At 41.9% G+C, this 23106-nt stretch overlaps 1 protein-coding gene across 4 annotated transcripts in view; it reads left to right on the top strand.

Moving 5' to 3' along the window:
- Positions 1 to 9891: 9891 nt before the first annotated feature.
- SEC23IP (SEC23 interacting protein) overlaps positions 9892 to 23106 on the top strand; it is a 43725-nt gene continuing 30510 nt past the window's right edge. The window contains exons 1-4 of one of the 4 annotated variants that reach the window (XM_014733271.3): positions 9892 to 10498; positions 15535 to 16067; positions 18243 to 18465; positions 19276 to 19469. In XM_014733271.3, the coding sequence (XP_014588757.3) occupies positions 10336 to 10498; positions 15535 to 16067; positions 18243 to 18465; positions 19276 to 19469 (1113 nt within the window). In that variant the 5' untranslated portion in view covers positions 9892 to 10335. Of the gene's footprint in view, positions 10499 to 15425; positions 16068 to 18242; positions 18466 to 19275; positions 19470 to 23106 lie in introns of all 4 variants that reach the window. The other 3 variants (XM_014733273.3, XM_070259844.1, XM_070259845.1) reach the window with 3 other exon arrangements.

The raw sequence follows: 23106 nt of genomic DNA, 5'->3' as shown, positions 1-23106 counted from the left end.
AGATTTGGCCCTGGAGGTGTTCTTTCCTTCCTGATAGTGAGATGGTGATGACTAGAATGACCTTGTGTTAGAGACAACCTGGATTTTTCTATGAACTCTGCATTCTGAGGTCTCTTTGTTACAGCTGCTGGCCTTACTGTATATAACTCAGAAATTGCTATCAGCAGTGGGGTGTTCTCATAACAAACAGAAAGGAATGTGGCTCTAGTTTAAGTGGTTGGATAGTGGGTGGCGACAGGTGAAAGACAAAATGCCCAGTGAAGGACAGGATTTTATTCAGGTTGTTGCAATAGGAATGTTCATTCATGAACATCTCAAAGAAGAGGGTTAAAATTGGAGGTTTTATAAAACAAGGAGTCATTGAGGATGGGCAGAGGTGGGTCTTATGTTGGAATATGCAACAGCAAGGTGGTCCTTTATAGTTAGCCCTTTCTTGGAACATAGAACACAAAAGGAAGAAGGGATTTCTTTTTTTTTTTTAAGCTTCAGTGCATGGTTGTGTATCCTAGTTGTTGGTTTTTAGTTCTCTATGTGAGCTGCCGCCACAGTATGACAACTGATAGATGAGTGGTGTGGTTCCATGACTGGGAAACAGACCCAGGCCATGGTGGTGAGAGTGCCAAATTTTACCACTAGACCACCAGGGCTGGCTCAGGGATTTCGTATCTATCACTGTTTTCTGAGTACTTGAGTGGGTACAACAAACAGGGAAGTTGGACTCATCGACCAAGTCCTGACCTTTTTGGGCCAGTTGCTGCAGAGTTTGTGGATCAGAGTTCTATTGTCAAATATAGTCTGGTCATTGTTTGTGTATTCAGTCTCAGAAAAATTGTGCAAGCCACATATGTAATTTAAAAGTTTTTAGTAGTCACTTTTGTTAAAAAAAAAATATCCAACCGGGTAAATTTAAAGATCAAATTGGCTTTATTCAGTGATTCATGAATCAGGCAGCATCCCATCTAGGAAATAGAAAGCAGCTCCGCTGAGCTGTAGAAAAGGAAAAGTATTTAAAGGCAGAAAGGGGGTGGGAAATGAAATTATTAGCAAAGAATCCATTGTTTCAGCAAGCTCGCCCTTCTAAGGGGAATGGAAGCAGCCTACTGGGTGGATTTCCTCACTAGTGCTGACCTGGTAATTCCAGGATGACTGGTTAAAGGTCGCATTCCTGGGAGAGGCTGAAACTGCAGTTAGGTTAGGTATTAAGTCTTGGTTTGCTGATGCGGGGCTTAGCACAAGTGACTCCATTTTGGGCCTGTTGTTTCCTTTTTAACAATCACCCGCTTTGATCAGACTCTCAGCTTAACTGAGGGATGTGATCAAAATGTAAGGAGACATTCAGCTACTGCTCTGTGGTTCCTGCAGCTTTTGTTGATCCTTTGTGTGGTATTTATAAGTCATGATTTTTTTTGCTTAGTCTCTCTGCTATTCACACGTCACAACTTCAGGTTCATGATCTTTAAGTCAGTCATTTTCTTCATTCCTTTTCTGATGTTCCACTATTAGGGAGATCATTTGCTTGGTGGTTAGTGACTGTGAACATGCATTTAAAGCTTTTGAGAGACTACAACACACTAGGGAAATTATTATAATTATTATAAGCAGGATAATTAACAGTGTATGGAGTGCACTTTGGAGCCATGGTCCCCAAGACCCAAACCCTTACTCAAATACGTCAAAGAAAGACTTTGTTGAAGGAGTCACCTGTTTAAGCCAAGTGGCTTGCTCAGCGATCTTATCTAACTGAGTTTCAACTTCTCCAGAAGTGTTAATTCAGGTACAGCAGGTGGTGTTGGCCACAGCATAGACACCTCCTTGCTCAGCTAAAAGATAATCAAGGGCTATGGCCAGAGAGTCTAAGGATTTGTGTTGGACAGCTATCATTTTAGCAGATGATTCCACAGCACTTTAAAGAGTTAAGGAGAGGTTCCCAATCATAGCCTCATTTACATTTACTCCTAACCAGGTATGTATGGCCCTGCCAAAGGAAGCGAGTCCTGAGTCATGAATGCCTCCTGGTAATTCCTGTTTGAATCTGTTGCCCAGGACTGGAAAGGTGACAGCCATAGAGGCCAGTAAAATTTTAAGAGTCTGTAGGCCACACTGGCAGTTTTATTCTGGTTACCCTTGCCTTGAGTCCTTTTCTTTGCATGGAGCCTAGACACAAAGTTCTCTGGGTTTGGGGTTATTAGCCAGAGATAGGTAGATGGACCAGGGGGGTTCTAGAATCATGGACAGATCAGAGTTTTTGATGACAAATCCAGCAAGCTGAAAGGTTACCACCCTTAGCAATGGCCTAGGAGATATGGGTGATGGTGTTATCTTTCCAGGCCAATGCCAGAGTAAAAGGAAGAAAGAGAAGAGAAGGTTTCATGTTTAAAGTATGAAGTCTTGGGGGGAAGCAGTCTACCTCAAAGTTAGCTAGTTTTCTTCCTAGTCCGTTTGATTTGGAGGTCTCCAGTGTTTGCATAGGACCAGATGTCAGGTAGAGCCTACTTTTAAGATCTAAGTTCCTGAAGTTTGGCTGCCATCTGGGTGGTGAGGAGGACTCAATATAGTCCCTTCCAAGGAGGTTCAAGGGCAGTCTTTGTTCTTCGTGATTCCAATTCAAAAGTGTGGCAGAAATTAGAAATGTTAGTTTGGGGAGTTGTAGTCAAATATTTGAGAGAAGAATTCAGGATCCAGTCCAGTTTAAAGGTATATAAGAAAACTTTAAAGACAATTAACAGGATCAGAATCTAATACAGACAAAGGTGTAAACATAGTTTTTCTCTCTACAGTTATCCCCATTTCTTTTTTCCAAGGATAATCACAGTAAAACTAAATTGTTTGCATTAAACATGGCCTGATTATTTACACAAGAGAAGCAAAAATAGAGATTGACTGTATCAATTCTTTTAAGACTGCTTTGCTGGAACTTTGTAAGCAAGGTACTAGGTTAGTTTTTCCACGGGGCTTTATTGGCTCTGTAAAGTCAGCCATAGTTCCTTTAAACTGTCTGATCATATCTGAGTCTATGCATATCTCTTTCAAATATGACAATCCAGTCAAAGTCTTGGTAATATAGCCTGTGTTTCCAATTGTGTCCTGTTACAAAGAGGACAGATTCTTTTTTTTTTTTTAGATTGGCCCTGAGCTAACATCTGTTGCCAATCTTCCTCTTTTTTTCCTTCTTCCCAAAGCCCCAGTACATAGTTATATATCCTAATTACAAGTCATTCCAGTTCCTCTATGTGGGACACCACTACAGCAGGGCTTGTTGAGCAGTGTGTAAGTCCGCGCCCAGGATCTGAACTGGCAAACCCTGGGCTGCTGAAGTGGAGTGTGAGAACTTAACCACTTGGCCATGGGGCCAGCCCCAGGAGAACAGATTCTTCTTGAACTTATGCCAATAACTAACTGTATTGCCGTGAAAAGAATAATTAAGAGTTTCTGAATTTTGGAGGGATCAGGAGGAAGAAAAGGTAAAAATTTTGTTTTTGTTTACAGTGGTATACATTCCAAATTGTTGCAAGTCATAGATAGCTTCAGAGAAAAGGTTTCCTTAAATCTGGAAAAACAAAACATTAAAGAACCAGCAGTGTTTCAGACAACGAGTCATAAAAATTATAATCATCCTCCTCAATTCGTGTTATTAATTCTTGTTCTTTTTGAATCCGGTTTTCTTCATTAGTTCTGGACATTCTTACCCAGTTCAGTTTTATAATCTTAAAGTTATCAGAAACCCGTACTTGTCAAAATTATTTCCATAAAGCTCCTTGAACATGAAGCACTTTTGCAGGAACACTTTTGCAAAGCATCAGAGTAAAACAATAACTCTGTAAATGACAAAAGACTTAAAAGTGCCTATTATTAAAGATCTGATGAGAGTTTGTTAGAATGGAATTGACAAGAGAATTTGCTGTGACACACAACACTTCAAGATAATAACTGGAATTATGACTGATAACATTATACCAATTACTGCATTACTGTCCAAAAGAAGGCCCTGTGTATACTACCACCACTTCCTCCTATGGACCCTTGGACTGGAGAAAGGGTTGAGCCAGAAGACCTCAACAAATGGGGACTGTGGACTGGGGCTCCACATAAAGAGGATCTGTGAACTGCCACGAAGAGCCCCCAGTGGATCTTGGGACAGAATCAAGGGCTGGGGTTTCCAATCAAATGGGGAATTGCAGACTGAACCAAGGGCTGGGGACTCAAGTTCTGAATGGAAGAGTCTGCCAGCTCATGCTGACCCAGGCAGCCCTGGAATGGAAAGCCAAGGAGATCAGGAGCTCAACGCAAAGAAAGTGCAGCTCAGAACTGAGAGGAACTTACCCTGGCCCTTGGAAATGGCAAGAAAGACAGTGCTCAAAAGGTTCTTGGGGTACTACACTTGTTTCTTGTCCCCGAATGCCATCAGAAGTTTGCTTTGGATCCCATTGTTTTCACTAAATCTGTTAAAAAAGAGTTCAACTGAGTAAGTTTAAAGATCAAAGTGGCTTTATTCAACAATTCATGAATCAGGCAGCATCCCATCTAGCAAATAGAAAGGAGCTCCACTGAGCTGTAGAAAAGGACAAGTTTTTACAGGCTGAAAGCAGGTGTAAAATGAAATTATTAGCAAATAATGCAATGTTTCAGGCAAGCTCGCCCTTCTAAGGGGAATGGAAGTGGCCTATTCAGTGGATTTCCTCACTAGTGCTGACCTGGTAATTCCAGGATGACTGGTTAAAGGTCGCATTCCTGGGAGAGGCTGAAACTGCAGTTAGGTTAGGTATTAAGTCTTGGTTTGCTGACGTGGGGCTTAGCACAACTGACTCCATTTTGGGCCTGTTGTGTCCTTTTTAACACATTAAAAGAAGGAAAAAGAAACAGGTAACATCAATTTTAATAATATATTTAACCCAACATATCTAAAGTATTATAATTTGAACAAATAATATGAAGTTTATTAATGGATATTTTAGGTTTTTTTTAAACTAATTTTTTGAAATGTGGTGTGTATTTTACACTTACAGCACATCTCAATTCAGATAGCCACATTTCTAGCTCATTAGCCAAAAATGGCCAGTGCTACCAGATTAGACAGCACAGGAAAAATTGGGGCCTTCAGGTATTGTAAAAGCTAATCAATTCATTATTCGAATTATAGGAGGTAAGAATCTTGCTCAAAGGCATTTTCAAGGGTCCTTGAACACTTTTAAGGTAAACTAAAGAACTAGCCCTGTGGCAAAGGCCAGATCAAGGCTGTAGCTTTGCCACCAAGTCTATTGTTTCAGATGGCCTCAAGTTAACCACCATTAGGCTGAGAGAAAAAGAGCTCAGGTCAAAGAAGTAAAAATCACGGAACTAACTGGAAATAAAATACCGGGATCCTGGCCTGAAAGTCTGCAACTGTTCAAGCCTTAAAGCAAACTCATACCAGCAGGAAGTAGGCTGCCAAAACTGTAAAGTATCCAAAAAAGACATGGTTCCCAATGCCACTTCAGATTTGGTTGTGAAAAATCATGGACAAGGAGAAACCTCCCAGGGCACAGAGCCAAGGCCACAGAGGACTGTGGCGTGGGGAGTTATTTCCAGAGGGCCAAACCAGAGGCAGCCAGGACTAAATGTAAATGTTCTTCACCGTTAGGGCAGGGAGTATCTTCCATTTATGCCCAGCAGGGTTCAGTCGTTTCTATGGAATGGTGATTGCTATGTTTTCCATTCCTCCTTTTTCCCAGTGGGAGTCTCCATTGCAATTACCCTGTTCTTGGTCCACAACTGTCTGTTGGACATCTTATAGTCATAGCTCATGAGGAGCCACATCCAGGCCTGCTGGAAAGGGCTGAACTGCACCCAGAGATCCTGGACTTTTAAGCTGGATGCAGCTGGTTGCCTCCCTCAGGAAGTGAGTAAATTCTGTATTTGGGGAGAAGGGTTGGCATTTGGTGACCAGAGGGTCAGACTGTGGTGGTGACTGCCATTTGCCCAGCAAAACCTTCTTCCTCCATAGTTATAGAATGGTAGTTCGGATGTGGCTACTCTGGTGGGGCCTGTATTTCCCAGCTCTTCCTGCACCTAGGCGTGCCTTTTGTCAAAGTTCTCACGGTGGAATGTGAACAGAAGTGACTCCTACAACTTCTGCCTCACTTGTTAACATGAGACATTCGTGCCTGAACTGCTCGGATCCCTGCCTGTTGCCTTGGCTGGCAACAACTAGAGAGAGGCTGTGGAGCCCCTGTGTTGAAGACAGAAAGCTGGTCACCAACATGTACTCTTCTGTGAGTGAGAAATGAACTTGTATTGTGTTTGAGTCATTGCATTTTGTGGGCCTTCTTGTTAAAACAGCTTGCACTCCCCAGTACACCTGTGTTGGATATCATGTTTCCTATATCCCACGGAGGAAGACTTTCTTAGCCTATTCCTTTATTTGGGTGGAGCACTTCCTCCATTTGCTTTCTTAGAAGGTGTGCTTGAGAGGCAAATATTTTAGGAGCTGAATTGCTTTGCATTTGACCTGTTTTTATCTTCTGGAAACTTTAAACATCTTCTTTTTGTCTCCAGGGCTCTGGTGAGTGTCTATTTTCAACTATTGTGCGGGGTACTCAACCCTTTAAATCTGGAACCTTGTATTTTTCATTTCTGGGAATAAAAATTTTTCTTTGATGATTCTCTCCCCTGCATTTTCTCTGTCTCTATTCTTGGGAGAACTCTTAATATTCAGATATTGGATTTCCTTGCCCGGCATTCCAGTTTTCTTATGTTTCTCTCTTAACTTCCACCTGTTTGTCTTTTGGCTTTAGTTTTGGGGAAATTTCCTCATATTTATCTTCCTTCTTCTGCCTTTCTTTTTGGCCCCTGTTTCTGTTCTTCCCTTTTTAAAATAGCAGTTGGATCTTGCGTTTTGGTTGCAGATCCTCGTGTCCCTCCGAGGATATTATTGGTAGATGTTTTAGAGGTTTTTTCTTCCTGTGTGGGTTGTTTCTTCTAAGTTCCATTTCCTGCTCTTTTGTGTGTGTCCTTTCAATCTCTTATCTTTCATGTTAAAGGACTTTCTCAACTATGTGGTCATCACATTTAAAGTGTGGGGACTAAAAACGTGTTGGGGAGCTCAGAGCATATAAATGGGGCTTGTTGATTGTGAGCTTAATTATGGGATGATCTGGCTGGGCTGTCTTATTGGGGAACCTTGATTTCAGTATCTCTATGTCTTTCATTCTGATGCCCCAAAGAAGATTCTTCTAATCTCCTGCCTAGAGATTGAAGATCTGGCAGCTAGTGTCTTTGGAGCTGAGGGGAGAAATTGGTCTATGGTTGTGGGAGAGACTGTTTTATTATTCAGGATGTAAATATCTGCTTTATCTTCCTTGTTTTATCCACTCCAAAAAAAACTTAGTCTTTTTTCCTAGAAGGGGGATGGTCAGTAGTCCAGTTATTCAGAGTGGGGAAGGGCCCTAACTACTTCTTAAACAATTTTAACCAATCCTCCTAATACAGGACCTCTCTCTCCAGCTTCACTGCCACTTCCAGGGGTAAGTGAAGTTATCAGGTCCTAACCCTTTTTGTGATTCGATGGTGCAAATAAAATTGCCTTTGGGCTTTCCCCATTACTGCTTTGCTAATCATCTACCATTGGTCCATTTTTTTTGTGCCTTCCAAAATCTTTTTGCTGTCGAATCCTCTCCCATTCTCTTCATCCTTATGGGTTTATGCTTAAAAAACTAAACAAATTCTATGTGTTTTCAACAGAGTTTCAGCAGGAAGAAAATGAAGATATATCTGTTCAATATGACATCTTTCTCTGGAAATCAGTCCTATTTCTGTTTATTCTCGTTGCAATTGCTCTAATTTGAGCCACCATCATTGCTTAGCTGGTCCACTGCAGCAGCTTGCCAACTTCCAGGCTTGCTCGTTCCTTATCTATTTTATTACACTGAAGTCAGAGTGGACTTTCTACAGAGCATATGTTATTATTTCTCCACTCTCCTTTAAACCTTCTTTGACTCCCTTTTGCTCTTTTTTTTTGAGGAAGATTAGTCCTGAGCCAACATCCACCGCCAATCCTCCTCCTTTTGCTGAGGAAGATTGGCCCTGAGCTAACATCCGCGCCCATCTTCCTCTATTTTATACATGGGACACCTGCCACAGCATGGCCTGATAAGTGGTGTGCAGGTCTGCACCCAGGATCTGAAATGGCAAACCCCAGGCTGTGAAGCGAGTGTGCCAACCCAACTGCTGCGCAACCGGGCCGCCCCCATTGACTCCCTTTTGGTCTTAACTTATAGGACCCTGCAACATCTGGCCTTGGTCTGTTTTTCACCTTCATCTCCCAGCTTTCTCCCAGCTGCTCACTGGGGTCCAGCCATACTCTAACCTATGTTTCTCTTAACACCCAAACATGGGCTCCCAGGGTATCCCTACACACTGTAACTTTATCTAAAATTCTCTCTTACCACTTCCTCCAACCTCTCCCCTCCAAGCTTTTCCAGTTAACTTCTGCTCATTGTCTATCAGGTCTCAGCTTCAATTTTTTTTCTTCAGAAAAATGTCACTTTCATGTCACTCCAGACTAGGTAGATCCTTTATTAATCGTCTGATTGTTTGAAATATTTGCTATCCCTCCCCACGGGAAGGTTATACCTGCCTCCCTGGATGGTGTCAATATTCCACATAACACACTGGGAAATTCTATGTTATAACTTTTATCACACTTTATTGTTATCACGTGTTTAGTTGTCTGTCTTCCCTACCAGACTGTAAGCTCCAAGTAGGAAGGGTCCTGTGTCTATGTTATACACCATAGTACTCTCAGAGTTTAGTATACTGCCTGCCCACGCATAATCATGACAAAGACACTCTCCTTGACCAAACTCTTGCATGGCTTCTAACAGCTTAAGGCCATGTCCCTAGGATGACACCTGTCCCCCTTAAAATGCCTGCCTGAGAAAGCTCAACAGTGCCAGGAGAATTTACTGTGTGGTCTAGCCAAAACCTGGTGATAGGCACATAGCCCCTCAACTCCCTCTTCAAGCAGTGACTTCAGAAAGCTTGCAATTATAAATCCTTCCTCCGGCCTTTGAGATATAAATATCCTGTCACACAGAACTTCTCAAGGACCTGAGAGCTGTCTGGTCCCAGCCTGGTGGGTACCTTGCTCTAACTTGTAACACTGCCTGTCATAAACATAAGAGAATTTGCTTCTTCCCCAGATAAGTGCTAATTAACAAACCCAGGCGGCCTGGTCACATGGACCAACACCCCTTGGCACCCTACAATGCCTCTGCCTTAGCACACCCCAGTCTTTAAAAAGCCTCCAGCCTTGTGTTTTGGGGAAATTAAGGTCAGTTCACTATGTATCCTCTTCCTTACTGCAGTAGTTGTTACTGAATAAAATCTATCCTTGCTGCTTTAACTAGTGTCTGGCTTTATCTTTGACGGCAAACACACTAAATAGTTATCCGACTTATTAATAAACAAGCTCTTATATAGGTGTGAACAGCTGAGGGAGGAGTTTCATTATTTCAAAGCTGCTTTTGGGGTCTCTTTTATCTCCCTCTCCCAACCTCCAAGAAGCTGCTTATCTGTTACTTTTCTTTCATAATCCCTACCTATATGAAAGATGACAATTATATCCAAATTATCCGCAGTGTATTTGGGGGTTGAACTAGTCAGATCATTGTAGACAGATACAGAAAGTTATTCAGAAAGTCAGACCCCTAAATTTCAATTCCCCAGTTTCTCTTTTAAACATTTTTTTTTTCTCTCTATGGCTTAAAAACTTCAAAAGTTTTACCATTTTTATTTTTGGGCCAATGATAAGAGTTCAGTTCAGCGCAGAAAGACACGTGGGCGGGTTAGACGTGACTGCCAGAGTAGATGAGTTTGGCGAGGCTACAAACTGCCCACACACCTCTTCCTCCCTCCAGCTGCGGACAGCACTCTGCTCCTGCGGGCTTTAGCTGTTCCTCCAAAATCTTTGCCAGTTAAACGCTCCTGTGGGTACTTTCAGGAAGCCCAGAGCGCCCCCGCAATCCGTGACTTTCAGTGTCAAAGCACGCCTTGATCCACAGCCCGCGGCGCCGACTCTCCCACGCTCCAGCCCGGCCTCGGCCCCCGCCTCCGCCTCCAGCCGCGCCGGGCCAGTGGCTCAGCCTGTCATGTGCTAGGACTCGGGCGTGAAGCCGGCGACGCCATGTTGACTTCTGGCGGCGCCAGCTCGGGGACTGGCGAAGGCGGCTGACGCACCGGCCGGCGTCCCGGCCCTTCTGCGCAAGTGCGGAAGTGTGCTGGCCCCGAGTGTGACTGGTTTCCGGCCCGAAGTGCCGCACCAGCTGGCCGGAGACGTGTAACGGACGGTGGGCTGCGGCCATGGCCGAGAGGAAACCTAACGGTGGCGGCGGCGCCGCCTCCGCCTCCTCGTCGGGTACTAACTTACTCTTCTCCTCCTCGGCCACGGAGTTCAGCTTCAACGTGCCCTTCATCCCGGTCACCCAAACCGCCGCTGCCTCGGCCTCCTTGCTCTTGCCCGGAGGTAGTAAGGGGGTGGGGGGGTCCGGTGGGCGAGTGTGTGCGGGGAGGCGGGCAGGGGGCGTGGGTTGACGAGGGTCGGACCGAAGGGTTTCCTTCTGCCTCCATCCGACCCTCTGGGTAGCTTGCCAGGGCCGTCCGTGGCCAGGTTTGCGTGTCCCGGGGGCTGTGGGGTCTTGGAGGCGGGGGCCAGGTCGTGAGGCTTGCTCTTCGTCGAAGGAACCTGTGTCCCGAGCGCTGGGCGCTACTGCTCTGGCGTTCCACAAGCTTTTTTTGAACACCTACTGATGTGCCTGGTGCTCTCAGGGAATGCAAGTAAATTAGACAGGGCTCCCTCTCCTAGGATACAGTGGGAGATCTCTTAGGGTAGACAGCGCCCCTCTCCTGGGGTAGACATGTAGTATTTGCAAAGTAGAGGAACAGAATGCCATCCTCATCTTTCAAGGCAGTGCATCATTTCCTCTAAGGACCTGTTTCTTGTTCTCTTAGGTGCCCACTCCTCTGTGCACCTTAGCTCTTTGTTCGTATCTTGATTATCGTCTAGGGGGATTGCTTTTTAACGATTATATGGCATAGCAAGAGAATGGTGTTTAGGAGCATAGACTGTGTTTCAGCTCTGGCCCTGCCAGTAACTTGCTGTGTGACCTCAGACGTGTTACCTTATCTCTCTGTGCTTCACTTTCCATGTATGTACAGCCTCATAGGGCTGTAATGAGAAGTGAATTAATTTTTGTAAAGCAGTGAGTATAGTGCCTGGCACTTAGTGTTTAAACATATAAATGTTTGTAAAACAGACGTATTTGCTTCTCTATTTGGACTGTGGACTTCTTCAAGTTTACAGCTATGACTTATTTACCGTTTTGTTTTTAGGATCTTGTTTAGTGCTTAGCACACAGATCCTCGGTAAATGCTAAATATTTTCCCATTGAATAATTTCTTCTGGCTTGGACGACTAAGGAAAGTTTCAGGGAGAAAGGAAGGGGGCAGACCAGAGGCAGCCATCCGCGAAGGTGCTCCTTGCCCTGTGTTGTGTTTCCTCTTGGTGCTTATCACGACCTCACGTGTATGCGTATTTGTTTACCTTATCCCACTAGAGGATAAGCTCTGTGAGAGCAGGGACTTATGCCTAGAACAGTGCCTGGGGTGCTGTAGACCAGTTTTTCAATGGATTTTTGTTGAATGAATGAAAGGATGGAAGTCAGGAATATGTACGTCTCATTTTGATGGTGTGGCTGAACGGTTAAGCATTCCCATTTTTGGTGAAGGACTAGTCTGGCTGGAGCCAAATGCTGTGGGAGGTTGCAGGAAGAAATAAGGCCATACGTGGGGTTTTTGTCACTGTCAATTAATGCTAATTATTTTCATTGTCAAGTACAGGATAACTATACTTGTCTTGAGAACTCTTGTTTCTTGGTGATAGCTTACTTTTTAATGAGAAAATTAATAGTTCATATAATTAAAATTCTGTAGCAAATCTTTCTGCACCTCTAAAAGAGATTTGGTCATTAGAAACCCAGAGAATTTTCCGGAGACAAAAGAACCTGTCTTGTTGGAAGCAACAGTTAATCATGTCAGTGAAAGAGACACATAGGAAGCAATTCCATGCATTCAACAAACAAGGATTGAGCAGCTTCTGGTTGCCAGGCCCCGTTCCACGTGTCAGGGAGACACAGAAGAGCAGATTGCGTGGCCCTCAGTGACTACACGGTACACACACACCCTGTCCCCAGCTGTGTAAGCAGTTGTGATACAGGTTAATAATGGCTGGGAAGAGGGATTGGTAGGCTGCTGTGACAGCTATGGCTGACCGGGAGAGGACAGCCCTTAGCCTGTCAGGGCCTCCCAGAGGAGGTGATTCTTTTTTTTAGACTTTTTTTTGGGGGGGAGGGGGAGATTAGCCCTGAGCTAACTACTGCCAGTCCTCCTCTATTGCTGAGGAAGACTGGCCCTGAGCTAACATCCATGCCCATCTTCCTCTACTTTATACGTAGGACGCCTACCACAGCATGGCTTTTGCCAAGCGGTGCCATGTCTGCACCTGGGATCCAAACTGGCCAACCCTGGTCTGCCGAGAGGCGGAACGTGCAAACTTAACTGCTGCGCCACCAGGCCAGCCCCAGAGGAGGTGATTCTTGAGCTGAAAGTTGAAGGATACATAGAAATTAGGGAGTCTGCAGAGACAGGCATAGATAAAAGCCTGGAGGTGTGAAAAAACCTGCTGATTTGGCAGTATTTGGTGGTAGGTGCTCACATTCCCCCGCCCTTGCCCTCTCTCCCTGCCCCTCCACCAGTAGATCAGTGTGACTAGAGTGTGTGCAGGGGAGTGGCTCGAGGGGTCAGTGGGGACCAGATTACAAAGGGCTTCATATACCATCCTGAGGATATGGGTGTGAGGGAGCCTTTGAAGGATTTTAAATGAGGCATTGAAATTAGAGGTGTGTTGCAGAGAGACTGGAGTTTTTTGAGGTTGTGCCGGAGTAAAGCTGACTATAGCGAGAGCGGTCAGTCTGGAGGCCACACTGAGTCAGGCAGCAGCAGACAGCGTTCTAGCCCTAGTCAGCCGCACTGGGTGTGAAGAGCAGGGAGCACGGTGAGGTTTTTAGACTGTAAAGTTGTTGGGAGTTAGTGACTTACTAGAGGCCGGACTGTCGGCACGGAGGCCCCTTCCCTTCCAGTTTTATCCCCAAAGCCTAGCTCCGTGCCTGGTGTATAATGGATGCTGTCCACGTTTCTTGAATGAGGATCTGAGTGATTAAAAGGGTATGAGAGGGCGGGAGGAGTCTGAGAGACTAGAGTTCTGGTTTGAGTGGATGGATGTTGGCAAACTTCTGCGCTTAGAGTGAGATGTGGCAAAAGGAGCACATGGAGGGTGACAGTTAAGATAATGAATTCAGTTTTAGGCTTACTGAGGTTGAGGTATATGTTGCTAAGTCTGCCAAAAGTATTAAGGAAGCAGGTGGAAAAAAAGTTCTGGACCCTATGAGAACAGTCTCGGTTTGAGACAGTTGTGTCGACCCAAAATAACCAGTGACCATTGTCTAGATGAGAGAGGTGAGTTTAACCAGAGCCACAGGGAGGATTATCACCCAGGGAGGCCTTTTCCAGAAAGGAAGAAAGAGTTCCAGGGAAACACGGTTTCCTTACAGTCTTATGTCTTTTTAGAGCAAGGAATGTACGTTAAATGCACCCAGGATACATCTTCATAAATGTCTCAAAGAGGTGTTTAGTTGCCAGTTAGCCGGTCAACATGACCCTGATGTTGGGAAGGGGAACTTGTTTTAGGAGTTCTAATACTGGAGTTACCACCAGGGCGTGGGAGAGGAAGCATGCATTCTTAGCTTGAGAGAGTGCCTTCTTTCCTTCACTGGTTAAAGCAGATGTACAGTGTGTGTTTGATAGGCCGAAGTCAGGGTTTTTTTAGTTCAAGCCAAATCAGTGTTGAATCAGAGTAACTCTACCCCATATGTCCCAATATGTGAACATCTCTTGTCAGTTGGGAGTGTCACAAGTATCCAAGTGCTCATTAAAGTTGTGGGTCTCCATGCCAAATGTGTCCACATGTAATTAGGAAGTGCCCCTGAGGTGAGGCTGGCGGTGTGTTGAGGTCAGTATTTCATTTGTATGATGCTGGTCAGAAAGAAGTCTCGTGGATCAGGTTGATCCCAAGTTCTTTAAAGGATGAAAGATAGCACCGAGGTTTTTCAATGCTTCTAGTTGTTGAGAAAGGGGACTACAGATGAGTCCAGTGCGGTTCATGGGACTGAAAAGAAAGGGTGGGAGCTGGAATGTATCAGAAAACTAGAAGGATACAAGCAGATTAAGGGCCTTGTGCAGGAAGTGATGTTATATTTTTAGTTAGAGGAGTATTTTGAATAGTGGAGCGTCTTAGTTCAGTTGATGCATGTGAAATACAATGGGAGCAACATAGAAGCTCAAGTTAGAAGTTCTGAGCCCAGTGGCCTCCTTCAGCAGAGGCCAAGAAGGAGCCTGGACCTTGAAAGAAGGCCCCTGTGGCAGTCTCAAGGGCAGGGGTCACGGGGTGCCTGTGTGCTGGGTGTGGGTCCACCCGTCTGTTGGGCTTCATGCCTCCAGCTGTAGGAGATAAGAGGAAATGAGATAGGAGAAGGAAAAGATTAGGAAGGGGAGGAAAGTTTCAACAAGCTAAGGGCTCATGAAAGTTTGGTAAGGAAGAGTAGACTGGACTTTTGAAGCCATGTGGAGGGAAAATGTTTTTATTTTACAGCTTGGTAGCAGAAGACAAGATAAATACTTTGGTGTTGATAATTCCCGCAGTGAAGATCAATTTGGGCAAAGGGAAGTGAGGAGAACTTCCTTTGGTTAGAAAATGACTTTCTAGCAATTTGATACTCTCTGACTGATTATCTGGTTGTGATACTGTGTGATTTTAGGGATGGCAAGTAATGACTGACGTACTTTCCCTTGGGAATGCAAATACCACGTGTTCATTTGTACAATGAGTGCTTTGTAGGTAAGAGCTCTGACACACCCCTTCTCGTCAACAGTTAATAGCTATACTTTAGTTTCTTTTCATTACTGTAGAAACAAAGTTATGTATTTTTGGGTAGTGGAAAAATATTTGAATTACTTCTTTCAGGAAAAAAAGCATTCAAAATAACATGTAAAAATAGTAGGTATAGATTTTGTTTCTGTTTTTAAAGTCTTCTATATACAAATATGTATAATATATATTTACAAAATAAATAATATATAACTATTTATATGTATTTGAAAAGTACGGAAGGGTATGTACCGAAATGTTAACAGTGTTGACAGTGGTTGCCTCTGGGAGGTGGGCTTATGAATGAATTAGAATTTTTCTCTCCTTTTGTTGTTTCTTATTCATATTTTCTAGTTTTTCGTTTCAAAGAAAAATTTTCAAAAAAGTTTTTCATTTTTTTCCTGTATTGCAGAACTGTAACGACAGAATCAGAGGTACAGTTGCTAGGTGTGCAGTGTGAAATCCTATCTGTAGACCAGTGGAATGCCCTCTAAACCCTGGGCTCTCTTATTCCCTTTCAGAGGACTCCACAGATGTTGGCGAGGAGGACAGCTTCCTTGGTCAGACTTCGGCTCACACGTCTACCCCGCAGACATTTAGTTACTTCTCTCAGGTATCGAGCAGTAGCGATCCTTTTGGGAATATTGGACAGTCGCCATTGCCAACTACAGCAGCATCGGCTGGACAGTCAGCATTCTCCAAGACCCCGACTGCTCTCCCTTTTACAACGGGATCCCAAGATATGTCGAATGTGTTTTCACCGTCCGTTTCGAAGGCTCAATATGGTGCTCCACCTTCTTCACAGATGGGAATAAATACTTATCTGCCTTCTCAGCCAAGTAGTCTCCCGCCTTCAAATTTTGGGAGCCCACCCCAAGGAACACCGCAACAAGGATACAATCCATATCGCCATACCCCTGTGAGCAGCAGGGCGAATCCTTACATTGCACCCCCGCAGCTTCAGCAGTGCCAGACACCAGGCCATCCCACTCCTCCTCCACCCTCCGGACCCCCTGTTCAGATGTACCAGACGCCTCCAGGAGCTTCGCCACCGGTAGGGAGACATGTTTTAGATCCTAATTGTTCACTCTAATTTTTAATCTCTCTCTCATCTTAGCCTATGTTTTTAAAAACACTGTGCTTTTAATAATCCATATGATGACAAATTATTTCTAGAAGCTATTCTTTGTAAGTTACATGCTTTGAAGTAAACATTCTTTTAAAAGTAGCTTATTTTAGTGGTTCATATTTTAGTTTATGTGTCTATTTATGGAAGTAGTAATTTATTTTAATGAGTTAACTTATGTCAGTATTTCCAGATTTTAATGTAAGATGCCAATAATAAATGTCACTCAGGGACATGTGAGGGTTGAAGCAGTTATTAACAGACTGCCAGCTTCTCATTTATTAATTATACTATTCAATCAGCCACTCAATTACAGGGACTAAAATTGATTACTCAGTAGTTTCTTTTATTTACATTTGTGGAGTTTGAATCTAGACAGCCAAACTATCCCGGGAGAGTAATGGAATAACATTTGCATTGGGTAAATTTGATGAAATTCCCTTATGCTTTTTTCCCAGCTAATTCAAGTGACTTCCAAAGGGCAATCAACTGAATCAAAAAAGGGAAATGATTAAAAGGAAGAATTGAGAACCCAACCCAGTGTGGCAGAGATAGCAGTATTATAAGCAGTGTAGCAGTATTATAAGCAGAGTGTAATCTTTGGGGATAGAGAATGGGCTCTGTTTTATCGTTTAATTTAAATCACATTAATACACAGACACTTGATAATCTTGGATTTTAGCATATTGGAAAATAACTAGACTCATAGCATGTAGTATGGTTAATAGTTACAGTTTTGCTAATTAAATTTTTGAAAAGATTTCTAATTAAGAATTTAAAAAAATGGTAATTTCAAATTTAAAGAAAAGTTTCAAAAAAAATAGCACAAAGAACACCCCATTACCCTTAACTCAGATTAACTGATCATTAACATTTTACCCCATTCCTTCTATCATTTGTGCACGTGCACACTGGCACAAGTTTGAGCATTCTTTCTGTCTCCCTTTCGCACTCTGAATATGTGCAATTTGGGGGGAAAACATTTGAAAGTCAGTTAGATACATTATGATTCTTTACTCCTCGATACTTTAGTGTGTGTTTCCTAAGAATAAGGATATTCTTTTATATAACCACAGTACAGTTATCAACTTCAGTAAATTTAGCAGTGATACAATATTCCAAAATGATTTTTTTCTTTTTCTTTTTGGTGAGGAAGATTGGCCCTGAGCTAACATCTGTTGTCACTCTTCCTCTTTTTGCTTGAGGAGGATTGTCCTTGAGTTAACATCTGTACCAATTTTCCTCTATTTTTTGTATGTGGAATGTTGCCACAGCGTGGCTTGATGAGCAGTGCATAGGTCTATGCCCAGGTCCAAACTCCTGAACCCTGGGCTCCTGAAGCAGAGCGTGTGAACTTAACCACTATCCCACTGGGCCAGCCCCCCCAAAATGATTTTTGATTAAAAAATTTTAAAATAATTGTATTATGGCTTTAAAAGTATTTCCAGTGCAACAAATTTGAAAAATGCAGAATAATCAAAAGAATAAAAATTGCCCCTCTATCACCTCTCTTTTCATTTTGTTATGTGTCTGTCTTATCTTTTTCTAGACAAACATTATATGGCTTTTGTGAACATGTTTTTAGATGTTAAGATTTTTTCCAAAACATTTTTAATGGCTCTAGGGAATTCCAGCATTTGAGTAAAAAATAATTTGTTTAATCAGATTTCTGTTAGACATTTAGATTGTGTCCAGTGATTTTCTAGTATGAATAACCTTTTGGTGTACATCCTTGTACATAAATTTTTGCTTGTTTTTGCAATTATATCTTTAGGATGAATTCTTAGAATGTCTGGCTCAAGGAATGTGCACGTTTTAAAGATTAAATAAATCACGGAAGACATATTGCTAGATTGAGTTCTGTAAAGGTATTAATTTACTTTGCTATCAGCGTGAGAAAGTCCATTTCACTTCATGACTGATTTTGGGTTTTGTTAGATTTAAGAAAAAGTTTTAATTGCTTTGGGGCCTAGTTATTAAACGAAATAGTTGCCCAGAAGTCTATGTAGGATAATTATTACTAATGTCAGTTTGGGTCTGAAGCAGATACAGAATTGTTCCTTTGCACAAACGTGATGGTCCTAACTTTTTTGTCCCCTCCAGGTTCCTCCTGCAGTGCAGTCAGGGCTGTCCCCTCCTCCACAGCAGCAGGCGCTTGCCAGACCTCTGGGTCCCCCCGTGCAAGTGCCACCTCCTTTTTTACTTCAAAGCCAATATGAACCTGTTCAACCCCATTGGTTTTACTGCAAGGAGGTAGAGTACAAACAGCTATGGATGCCTTTCAGTGTGCTGGACTCTCTGAATCTGGAAGAAATCTATAATTCAGGCAAGCACTGATCATACATCATTTCTGTCTGCTTTTAGGAAGAAAAGAAATAAAGGGTATTTGTCCGTGGCCTACTTTTTGTGAATGTCAGTTTCCTTAATCCTTGTAGACCTCACCTGGCTCTGTACCTTAAGATGGTGCTATGAATGCAAGTCCTGAGTTATTTGAGATAGAATTTGAAGAAATATTTTAGTAATTTTCTTCTTTAGTTTAAAAATGTTTTAAATCAGAGAAATAGAGTAGTTCATGTAATCCAGGTTTCAATTTTCCTATCCCTTATTTATTTATAGTTAGGCATTTGTAAAGTATTTCCTCTGGAACTCTTGTTCCTGAAGATGCTCTGAAAGAAATGTTCCACGGTCAGGTGAGTTTTGGAAATGCGTTAACTACATCCACCTCTTGAGATAGACAGTGCACAGGAGTGTCTTAAGGCTCTGAGAAATCTTGCAGTATAGGAGTATATTTCTTTGTCTATCCTGATGATATTTCATCATGGGACTTAAAAATCACCTGTTAATATCTTTAGAAACGTACTTCATGGAGCATTGCTGCTTTGATTTAAAAACAAAATCCATGAGTTATTTGAATTATTTTATGATTATGTTTTTAAAATTTTGCCCTGGCGGTTTCTTCTTCACTTAAGAAGAATCATAATTTTGAGCAGCACAGATTAATCTTAAACTTCTATTTTTAAACAAAAATGAGCTTAATTCTTTTGTCTTTAAGCATTACTGGTCACCGTATTCATTATTTCTTACTTTTAAACATGTCTCGTGACTGTCGGGTTAAAATGTGGGGTTTGTGCTGCAGTCCAGCCAGACCCTGAGAGCGTGGTCCTCGGCACGGATGGGGGCCGCTACGATGTTTATCTCTACGACCGGATGAGGAAAGCCGTGTACTGGGAAGAGGAGCCGGCGGAAGTGAGACGCTGCACGTGGTTTTACAAAGGGGACACAGATAGCAGATTTATTCCCTACACAGAGGAGTTCAGTGAAAAACTGGAGGTGCGTGGGCTTTATTTATTCCTTTATGCTTTTCTTTAAAACGAAGTAGATCCTTATACATTGGAGCCTCACATAACACCACTCATGGTGGAGCAGACTTTATTTGCAAGGGACCTGTCTTGATCCTGTTCACGAAGAAGATCGCTTTTCATGTGGTGCCATCGTTCATGAGGTGCTAATTGTGGCCTCAGTGTCTCAAGGCAGAATGTTTTCAGGGGCACCTCACAAACCTGAGAAGCTATTTGTATCAAACCTTCAAAAGCACTTAGTCTGCTGGGATCTGTTGTTGACAGCACGTGCCAACCGTATGGACGCTTTTCAGATTAATTCACAGTGAAAGGCTTGACAGTAACCTCTGATTTATGAAAAGAAATACAAAATAGAATGGGAACAAATGTCATGAGGCTTAGCCGTTTTAAAACTGATGGTTAATGTTTTATATAATTGTGTTAATTTCTTGTGATAATTATACTTAGTTGAGTATTAAATATTTGAAATAAGTTAAATGAATTCAGTTGCATACATGGGAAATGAGATATAGAACATTTTAGTTACTATTTTTTAATGTAGTTATTAAAACTTGGATAACCAACGCTAACGTTAAACATTAAAACAACACTAATATTAACATTTAAAGGGGCTCTAAAACATTAATCTTCCCTGGATTATATTTTGAATAGCTTCAAGCAAGGACTTGTGTTCTGTTTAGCAGCTGACAGTCAAGTTTAACAGCTGACTATTAATTACTAAATTGTTTTGTCCTCAAAGAACATAATAGTATAATTAATAGAAATAAAAAAACCCACAATCTTCACATCCTTTCAAACCAAATTCTGCATTCAAAATGTATTTTCTTTATCCATATACATATTTTTCTAATAATAATATAGATTTTTTGTGGAGTATATTTTGCTTTTTAAAAAAAATTTGTAAATGCAATTCTTACTTGTTATAAATTGTGCCTGCTCTGGAAATATTAATCTCTATAGTAGTGACTATGAAATACTATTCGATAACCAAATCAATACCAAAAGGCGAGTGTTGGTCTGAAGTAAGAGATTAGTTTGAGTTACGTAAATTGGAAAAAAAGCTTGTTGAGAGCAGAGGCATCAAATTTTTCTCTTTTCAACCTGTAGTAAGAAATACGTTTTACATTTGAGCTTTAGTACACACATTTTGCACACACACACACATACACATATGTATATGTATATTTATTTACCAGAAACAGTGGTGTTTGGTAAACTGGTTTTCAGGGAAGAAAAAACCCTGATTTGTAGCATTTGCTGATTTCCATGGTGTAAATACTCTCACCATGGCCAATTTTAAGCTATCAACATCGTGTTACTGGACACAGAGTTGAGAAGAGATATGTGATCAGCTCTCGTGAGTTGGTGTGAGCCAGCTCTAACAGACCACTAAAAATAAAGGTCCATGGAGCAGTACTTACTCTTCTAGGTGTCATTCACTTTGATATTTTCCATTTCACTTAAAACGTTGATTTTACGGTTTATTAGTGGTCATGACCTACAGTTTGAAAAACACTGATTTAGAGCAGAATCAGAACCTAGTTAAAAAGGAGCAAAGAGTGAAAAGAGGGCATAAAATTAATTTTGTTCTTGGGAATACTAAATATCAGGAGGCATCAGTCTCCTAAAACATAATTTTAGTTATTTGAATAAAGGAAAAAATGTGTAAAGGAATGCTGATATGTATAGCTTAACTTTAGACCTAAATAGTTAAGCAAACAAATGTGTACTTTAATTTTTGGTACCTTCAATAGGATCCTACTGAAAGTATAATGTCTCAAAGCCGAATGTTTAGTCCTATTATTTTGAAGCTAAAGTATATATTTTCAAGTCTAAGCAGTATCTGAAAGTATACAGTTTATTTTAACTGTATCTGATTATAAATGAGTAACACTGGGTTTGCGAGTTGGGTAGCTATCCACGACGGACCATCTGAACAGCACATGGCTGTTCTTAACCTAGGGAGACCTTAGCTCCTGGTTAGCCACTTCCAGGAAACTAAACCAGATCGGGGAAGAGGAAGAGCAGATTAGGAAGTGAGAAAGCCAGTGAGAAAAAGAGAACCAGCTGCTACGTATTGCTCAGTATTGTGTGGGTGATCCTGTCCCGTCAGCACTAACATAAAACAACAGAACAGTTGGAAACAGAAAACACCTTTAACTTGATGATGACGTGATTGTCTACATAGAAAATCCTGGTTACATAGAAAACCAGGAGAACCTCTACCGTTGGCATTGTGAGTCTGTGGATATAAAATCAACATATACAAATAAATAACATTCCAGTACAATAGAAATAACAAAATAGAAACCATAATAAAGACAAAAGATACTATTTATCACACTAACAAAACTACAGGCTAAGTAGGAAAAAAGTAGAACAAAAGATATATGTGAACTTCATGGAGAAAAACTATAAAACAGATTTGAAGGACATAAAAGATGATCTCAAGAAATGTAGCTAATAATTATGTTCATAGATGCACAGTCTCAGTATAATAAAGATATCATTTCTTCCCAAATCATTTTATAAATTTTATGTAATCCCAATCAAAATGACATCAGGGTTTTCTAGGTAAAATTTGCAAACTGTTCGTAAATTTTATATGGAAAGTCAAAGTGTCAGGAGTAACCCAGACCATTGGGAAGAAGATATGTGGACACTTGCTTTACCAGACAAGGTGTATTATAAAGCTGTGGATTGCGAAGGGAGTATGAAGAAATGAAAATAATTCTTAAGATGGTGAAACCTTTCTTTCTTTAAACATTTTTGTTTGTAATCTTGCTTTTAAAAATTATAAATAAATATGTTTAAAATTTAAAAAAGTAAAGTGAGGAAGAGGGTCAAAGGGATAGAGGCTGGTGGAGAGGAATTGTTACTAAATGACTGTCCAGGAGACGCAAAGAACCCTTTCTGTTTTGACCTGATTGTCGGGTAGTCATTGTTATTAATTTTGAAAAAGACTTTGGACAGTGGGTGTGCCAGAGGTTCCCCCTTACTTCATCCTGAATCTCTCTCCAGGAGGCCCTCGCTTTTGCCTTGTAGACAGCAGAGTAGTGCATCTGGAGGAAGAGGAGGAAAATGGTCGAACAGTTAAGTCTTTGGAGTCAGAAAGTTGTGGGTGGGCGTGAACTATAGTTCTTACTTTGCTACTCAGCAGTGTGTAATCTCGTGCAACTGCGAACTTAAAATGTCTACTAGGGGTTGGATTGTGTGTCCCCCACTTCCCAACCCCCCAAAAAGATGATGTTGAAGTCCTAACCTCCGGGACCTCAGAATGTGACCCTGCTTGGAAATAGAGTCCTTGCAGACATTATTAGTTATGATGAGATCATACTGGAGTAGAGTGGGCCCCTAATCCAAAATGACTGGTATCCTTGTAAGAAGACAGCTCGTTAAGACACAGAGGGAGAACAACACATGAAAATAGAGGATTGGCGTGATGCATCTGTAGGCCAGGGAACGCTAACGATGGCTGGCACAGCACCAGCCCTAGGAAGAGGCAAGGCAGGAGTTCCTTCTGGGTTTCATAGGGCACGTGGCCCTGCCGACGCCTTGACCTCAGGCTTCCGGCCTCCAGAACTTAGACAAATTTCTGTTGTTTTAAG

This window comes from Equus caballus, chromosome 1 (assembly GCF_041296265.1).
Source record: "Equus caballus isolate H_3958 breed thoroughbred chromosome 1, TB-T2T, whole genome shotgun sequence".
Taxonomy (NCBI): Eukaryota; Metazoa; Chordata; class Mammalia; order Perissodactyla; family Equidae; genus Equus; species Equus caballus.
Note: the sequence above shows the minus strand (reverse complement) of the source record. Positions and strands in the feature narration are given on the sequence as shown.